Below are 7239 nucleotides of genomic sequence, written 5' to 3'. Positions count from 1 at the left end.
GAGTAACTCGGCGATGTTGGTGAGTAGCTGGGAGAGGTTGGGGAATAGCTGGGTGAAGTTGGGGAGTAACTCGGCGATGTTGGTGAGTAGCTGGGTGATGTTGGTGAGTAGCTGGGAGAGGTTGGTGAGTAGCTGGGAGAGGTTGGTGAGTAGCTGGGAGAGGTTGGAGAATAACTAGGAGATGTTGGTGAGTAGCTGGGAGAGGTGGGGGAATAGTTGGGACTGGTTGGAGAGTAGGAGGGAGAGGTAGGGGAGTAGGAGGGTGAAGTGGGGGAGTATGAGGGACTCTGGGGTGTATAACCCCCAGGGGAGCGGGGCTCATAGGCAGGCGATGTTGGTGAGTAGCTGGGTGACATGGCACCACCTGCAGGAAAGAAGCCAACAAGAGATAAGCAAGACTTAGTCAAAAGGAAGGCTCCAACAGGAATGAGTATGGTTTGATAGTTAGAACTCACCTGGTGAAGGGATGTATGGACTCGAGGGGCCAGGGGAGCCCGGAGAACCTGGTGTGGGAGACCAGGCAGGGGAATAACCTGGGCTAAAGCCACTGGCATCTGAAGCAGCACTGGGAGAGAAGCCAGCTGCCCCTGGGGTCATGCCACTCCCTGGAAGTGAGAAAAGTAGGTAAAACCAGAGCTAGAGCCCAAGCACCCACCTTTCCTCAGCCCATCCACAGCTGCTGCCTACTGTTACAGCTCACATCCATCTAGACTGCCCAAGGGCCCTCTTCTCAGGCCAGATTACTCACCAACACTTGGCGACCAGGCACCATATGCTGGAGTTGCACCCTGATTCCAGGGTGTCATGGCTGGAGAGATTCCTCCCATGGGGCTAGGTGCTGAGCCGAAGAACATGCCAGTGGCTGCAAAGAGGCCCAGAGTGAGTAGGGCACCCAGGAACTAGTGGCCCCTTCCACTTCCTCCAGGTCATGGCCCGCCTCAGCCCACTGTAGACCTGGAGGAAGTTTCATGCAGCTAAGGCCCTCATACTCACGTCCAGCAGCCCCCAGGCCAGGGATATTTGTGGGGATCTCCATGCCGTATTTGCACTTCTCTGCATCTAGCAAGAGATCAAAACAGCCAGTGCCCGCTGGAGCTAGCTGGCCCAGCATGATGTTCTCAGACACTCCCTTCATGGGGTCGCTCTCCCCATGGGCAGCTGCTTCCATAAGCACATCCACCTGAACACAAGCAGAAGATACATTCACCCGTTAGACCCGTCCACACAGTGCCCAGTGCAGTTTTATTAGTCAGCCCACCGACCAGACAGCTAAAGAACAACGCCCATGTGCATTTCACATTCCTATTTCCACAGCACTCCCTCCCACCTACTCAGTTCTGCCATTACCGTTTCCTCAAAGGAACACTTCATAAGTGGCCCAGTGTCCTGGCGGTTGACCCCATGTCGGGTAATGGCCATCAAGTGGCCGCGACAGGTCATGGTATCACACAAGAGAGCCAAGTGCCGGTAATTAACGTAGGAACCATCAAAGGAGATGACATGGTACAGCTCCCGCTCCAGAGCCTTCCGGACAGCCTCAATGCCCAGCACCTGCCATGGGGGTTGACACAGAAGGTGAAGACTACCTAGTTTAGCTCTGCTCTCCACTCTGTTCCTGACATCACCTAGATCCACAAGGATGAAGAAGCCCACACATTCCACACTCAAAAATGGATTCAAAAAGGAAATATCTGAGCACAGACATACTGAGTGGAGGACACAGAAATGAGAGGCCTAAGAGCTGGAGCTCCAGGAAAGAGCACCGGGCAGGGAGTGCCAAGGACTCACCGTGAAGATCTCCACAATATCATTGGATGTGGTGCGCACGGGATCCACATCTTTCTCGCTCAGCACTCGCATTAAACTCACACCGTCTGTCTCCAGGATCCACTCCTGCAGGGCCTTGAATTCCCCGTCCTCTGTGATGATGATCTTCTTCTTGTTGTCTGTCTGTGGTAAGTGCATGTAAACCTGCAGGGGCAGAGAATTTGGCTTGGGCTGCGCAAGATAGAGCTGGGGGAAGGCAGCAGGAGGGTGGATGCGGGGGAAGGCGGACCTTGCTGATCTGCTCAATGCCCTGCAGGGTCATGTCTGTCAGCATGTTGGACTCGATGCAGCGCAGGAAGACATCATCATCCATCTTGTCCACCACTTCCTCTTCCTGCAACCAGAGCAAGCTCAGTATCCTTGAACCATCTGGTCTCCTCCATGATCCTAGTTCAAACTACTGCCTTCCAATGATCCTCAGAATCAATCGCCAACACTGCTCCTGGCTACAGAGACTACCTTTCCTTTTACAATATTAAAGAAATGCAGCAGACACAGGTGCCCAACTAATTACCCTAATGCAGTTCCCATTTTCACACAGTCCCATAGGCACTTGGTCCTTCTCAAACGTGTGCACACCCATAGGGTGCATAGGGAGTCCCTACCGGGGACATGGCACAGTAGAATAAGTGCTTCCCTGGCAAGCGCAAAGGCCCGAGTTCAATCCCCGGTTCCGCCAAAAAAAAAAAAAAAAAAAAAGCCAAACCCGTATTCACACTTTGTTAATTATTCCATGACAGGGGCTGGGGATATAGCTCAGTGGTACAGTGCCTGTCAAGTGCAAGGTCCTGAATTCGATTCCAATACCCACCCACCTCAAATTATTCCTTTTTTTTTTTTTTTTTTTGTCTTTTTGAGGCAGGGTCTTTCTATGCAAGGCAAGCTGACCTTGAGTTTACTTTGTAGCCCAGGCTGGTCTCAAACTCACAATCCTCCTGCCTAGAATTACAGGCATGTGTCACCACGCCAAAGCAAGTTCTTCAGGGTTGTTTTTTTGAGCCAGGTCTCGCTATACTGGCCCTGAACTATGTAGCCCGTGCTGGCTTCCAACTTGTGGTAATCCTCCTGCCTCAGCCTTCAGAGCACTGGGATTACTGGCTGCCAGGTGCAAATTTAAAAAATTACTGCTAACTCCTATTTCTTATTCCTAAATTAGCTGAGTGTGACTGGCACCTAAATGTTTCTTCTATGATTAAACAGGACTTATCTATTTCCCATAATGTATTAGTTTCTTCTTGGATCCCACCTACCTCTTGCATCTTGTTTTCATCACTGTTCATAATGCGGATGCGGAGGACCAGTTTCTCTGCGTTATCATCATTAAAGATACAATTCAAGTCATCTCCAAAACCTAGTGAAGAGAATGAGCCATGAGAACAAGGCCACAAGAACAAGACTTGGCTCCTTATCACTTTCCATTTGCAGCTCTCTAGCAGCGAGTTCCTTTGGCTTGCCCCACCTCTCAGAACATGTCTCCAGAAAAATGGATGGAAAGCCCTGGGGTGTAGGGACTGGCAGGCCTGAGGACCAGGAAACTGACTCTGGGAGACACCCTTGATGAGCTAAGTGGTAAACAGATGGCAGAAAGGGGATGACTCTTTTAGAGCTTGAGAACGGTGAATATGGCAGAGGTGAGAGTCCAGGTGGGGCTCCCATCCTTACCAGCATTGATCTTTTCAGCAATCTGTTCCATGGTTAGCTTCCGGTCAGTCATGTGCTTCCGGTCCAGCTCAACCCGCAAGAGCCAGGGAGAGATTCGGGCCACATCAAAGTCAGGCATTTCATAGTAGACATTCACCCACTCCTGATCTTCTGCCACTACTGTGCTCTGGGGGTTGGGATCATAGTAGATGGCTGTATTGGCAGTCACCTTCCTCAGTGTTGTGTGCTCCAGGCGGCACAGAATGTCCTGGCAAGAGAAGGGTCACGACACGGGTATTAGCTTAAGCTAAGGCCTCTCAAAGCCCTCATACTGAGGATTGCTCCAACTCTCCATTCAAGAGAAAAAATTTACCTCCTCTTCTTTCTGCCAAGAAGCCCATCATACCTAATCCTTACCTTGGCCCTCTCAGCATCTCGAGCAGACTGGCCCAGCAGGAAGACTGTGAGTGATGGGGTCTTTGGCTTCTTGGAAATATTGATGAGCTCTTTAAGTCGAGGTACACCCAGTGTCACATTCTTGGCAGACACACCAGCATAGTGAAAGGTGTTCAAGGTCATCTGAGTGGCAGGTTCTCCAAGGGACTGTGCAGCCAGAGCCCCCACCATTTCCCCAGGATGGGCCTAAGGAAAAGCTAGCATTAGATGAAACCAACCTGTTTTGTGGCCAATGAATGAGATGCAGTCAGGGTCAGGATTAGCATCTAGTAACAAAAAATCCATGCAGTTTGGAAAAGGCAGAGAGACTTAAGGTCTTATGTAATCACCCCCTTCTGCAAATAAGCCTCAACTAACACCATTTTAGCATTGATATACTGCAATCCAGAAAAGGCTCAGTAGTATCTAAAAGTCCAAATTTCTGAAATTTTGATAGTGACTGTGCTGAATCTGTAGAAAAAGCACTTTGGAACACACTGCTGCTGAGCCATAGTAAGTCTTCTAAGCCATGGATACGGGATATCTCCCCATGTCTCCAATTTCTTTCAATGGTATTTTGTAGTATTTCCTAATGCATTATTAATTAATTTGCTAGAAATACATTTACACAAGATTCAAAAGCATTCCTATAATTACTTTCCCATACTTTTAAAAAAAATATGTATTTTAGTACAGGGTCTACAGGGTCTCACTACATAGATCAGACTCAGTGATTCTCTGTTTTCAGCCTTTCAACCACTGGGATTACAGGCGTGCACCACCAACCCCAGTCTCAATTGCCATCTCAGAGCACCTCAGGGGCAGCACAGTACACTAGGGATCAAATCCTGGTCCTTGCGTCTGCCTAAGTAGCACTTTGGTCTGCAGAGTTATATGGTCGGCCCCCACACTTTCATTAGCCTATAAAATCCTTAGACAGTGACAATGTATTCCAGTATCCATGAATCTCTTTTCTACTTCTTTCAATTCCTTATCTTTCCATATTAAAATTCTGAACACATCAAGCATTTAGGAAAACAAAGAACAATACTATCTGGTATCCAAATCATAGCATTTCCTGTATGACCATCATATAGAAGTCATTCTGTCTTTGTCTCTTTTATTTCTGCCACATGGAACTAGTAATCCCTGCTGTATTAGGGTTATTTTAAGGTTGCTTTGGTACAAAGGGAGGATGCACCAAACATGGGTCTTGGCACATAGCAGGCTTTTAACAAATAGTTATTACAAAATGACTGGACAGAAGAGGGCAACGCTGAAGCTCGGTAGGTTGGTACATGCTTGTTAATCACAGCACTCGGTTTTGTTTTGTTGATACTAGGAATCAAACTTATGGCCTCGTGCTTGCTGGGCAGGCACTGTATTCTCCCAGCCCAGTCCCAACACTCAGGAGGCTGAGGCCAGAGGACTGCTGCACATTTGTGGCCAGCCTGGATTACATAGTGTATTCAAGACCAGCCTAAACTATATAGCAAGATCCCATCTCAAAAAGAAAGAAAAGGAAAAAGAGGGGAAAGAGGCCATATTAGAAACCAGAGACACCAACAAGGAAAAGAAAAAATACATCAAGGGCTGGTGAGATGGCTCAGTGGTCTAAAGCACCTACCTAGAACAAGCTAAGCAAAACACAGGGACCGTGGTTCAATCCTCCAGCACCACACGCCAGCCAGCCCTGCCCCCGGTGGGCTGAGCTGGCCACACACACACACACACACACACACACACACACACACACAAAATACATCAAGTGAGAAGTACTCACAATAGCTTGGTTGAACTTGGATTCGATTTCCCCAAGCAGCCAGTCAAAGGCCTCTCCGCTGAGCCGAAACTCCTCAGCCATCCGGCGGGAACACAGTGTGGACCGCAAGTGGATGTTGAAGAGCAGTGTGGCATTCTCCTGAGCCTGCCTGCTCAGTGGGTCATCCCCATTCACAATCACCAGCTTCTTGCTCAATTCTTTGACTCCTAGGGCCAATTGAGGGGTGAAAAGATCAGACCAGGGCACAGCAGACCCGTTTGTCCCCAACTTGGCTTGGAGACTCCTGCAAGCAAGTACTCACCCTCTACCACTTTGATAGGGTGCAGATCAGAGGGAAGACGGGGGTTGATGTGAAAGATTTTCTGAGCATTCCAGATCATGCGCCGAAGGTTGCAGGGGAGGACAACCTGACAGAAAAAGGAATGGAAGACTGCAAGTCAGGGGACAGCCATCCAGTAGCTGTGCAATTCTAGCCCAGTACGTCCCATATACAAATACCTTATTGTCGCCAGTTGGGAAAATGACCCTGAGCACCTCTCGATCCTCACGCATCCGTTCAAATTCCCGCTCCAGCTCATTCTGTATATGAGCGTTGCTCAGCACATCCTTCACCAGGTCTTCCTGCAGAGTGCGCCGCAGGGCCCTCTCATTGGTATAATCAAAGCGGAATCTGCAGGTGGCAAGGGAGTGGGATCAGGAACCAAGTTTTGTTCTTTTTTCCCTTAAGAGCAGTGAGACTTCTGAAGTACACAGCACACAAAAAGCTGGGTTTTTACAGCAAAAATCTTGGACAGAGATACTTAAGCTCTAAGCCCACAGACTGTCAACGGGACCTGAGAATGCACCTGCCCTCCATGTTGCTTTGTACCATCATCAGGGACAAAGCAAAAGCAGATATCAAATCTGTCTCTATCTAGCCTCTCAGCATTAAACAAGTGTTTCACATGGGTAGAGAAAAGGTCCTGCAAGTACACATTTCAACTACTGTTCTAAGGCAGTGTGACTCTTACAAATCAGGCCCAAGGCCCAGAGACATGAACCACCCACTTGCCCATATTCTCACTTCTTCTCAAAAGCCTTGTTAGAAGGCTTAAGTGTATCCAGGTTCTGGAACTCAACGCTCTCGCCGGCCAGGCCGTCTTCACCGTAACGCAGCTGTACTACTTGGTTGATGGAGTTCCGCACAGTTGCATCGTACTTCACCATTACTGACTCCATGGACTTGATCAGCCGTCGCTGGATATACCCTGTGTGGGGGTGATCAATCAAAAGATTCATAGCAAGAGAATTATCTAGAGCCGTATGGCAGTCCCTCACCCCCGAGGCCTTTTTTATTTTTGTGTGTGTTGCCAAGAACTGAATTCAGGACCTCGTGCATGTGAGGTAAGTGTTCTACCAAGCTATACCACAAGACCTCCAAGACCTTTGACAAAATCACATTTAAAACCAAAAGGAGGGGCTGGTGAGATGGCTCAGTGGTCTAAAGCACCTACTTAGAACAAGCTAAGCAAAGCACAGGGACCACAGTTCAATCCCCCAGCACCACATGCCAG

The 7239-nt window shown here is 48.8% G+C and overlaps 1 protein-coding gene and 1 long non-coding RNA gene across 2 annotated transcripts in view; one reads left to right on the top strand and one right to left on the bottom strand.

Moving 5' to 3' along the window:
* The window catches only part of LOC111818620, a 545-nt gene extending 192 nt beyond the window's left edge, over positions 1 to 353 (top strand). The window contains exons 2-3 of the long non-coding RNA XR_002822569.1: positions 37 to 52; positions 329 to 353. This is a non-coding gene — a long non-coding RNA (uncharacterized LOC111818620). The remainder of the gene's footprint in view (positions 1 to 36; positions 53 to 328) is intronic.
* The window catches only part of Polr2a (RNA polymerase II subunit A), a 28541-nt gene that overhangs the window by 1389 nt on the left and 19913 nt on the right, over positions 1 to 7239 (bottom strand). Inside the window, exons 16-29 of the mRNA XM_004638407.2 lie at positions 6750 to 6933; positions 6185 to 6356; positions 5988 to 6093; positions 5687 to 5892; positions 3886 to 4110; positions 3490 to 3736; positions 3078 to 3178; positions 2057 to 2161; positions 1789 to 1971; positions 1348 to 1551; positions 994 to 1180; positions 749 to 862; positions 456 to 605; positions 16 to 364 (exon numbers count right to left, since the gene is read on the bottom strand). Coding sequence (XP_004638464.1) covers positions 16 to 364; positions 456 to 605; positions 749 to 862; positions 994 to 1180; positions 1348 to 1551; positions 1789 to 1971; positions 2057 to 2161; positions 3078 to 3178; positions 3490 to 3736; positions 3886 to 4110; positions 5687 to 5892; positions 5988 to 6093; positions 6185 to 6356; positions 6750 to 6933 — 2533 coding nt within the window. The remainder of the gene's footprint in view (positions 1 to 15; positions 365 to 455; positions 606 to 748; positions 863 to 993; positions 1181 to 1347; positions 1552 to 1788; positions 1972 to 2056; positions 2162 to 3077; positions 3179 to 3489; positions 3737 to 3885; positions 4111 to 5686; positions 5893 to 5987; positions 6094 to 6184; positions 6357 to 6749; positions 6934 to 7239) is intronic.

This window comes from Octodon degus, unplaced genomic scaffold (assembly GCF_000260255.1).
Source record: "Octodon degus isolate 3935 unplaced genomic scaffold, OctDeg1.0 scaffold00098, whole genome shotgun sequence".
Taxonomy (NCBI): domain Eukaryota; kingdom Metazoa; phylum Chordata; class Mammalia; order Rodentia; family Octodontidae; genus Octodon; species Octodon degus.
This window is presented reverse-complemented; position numbering and strand designations above follow the sequence as displayed.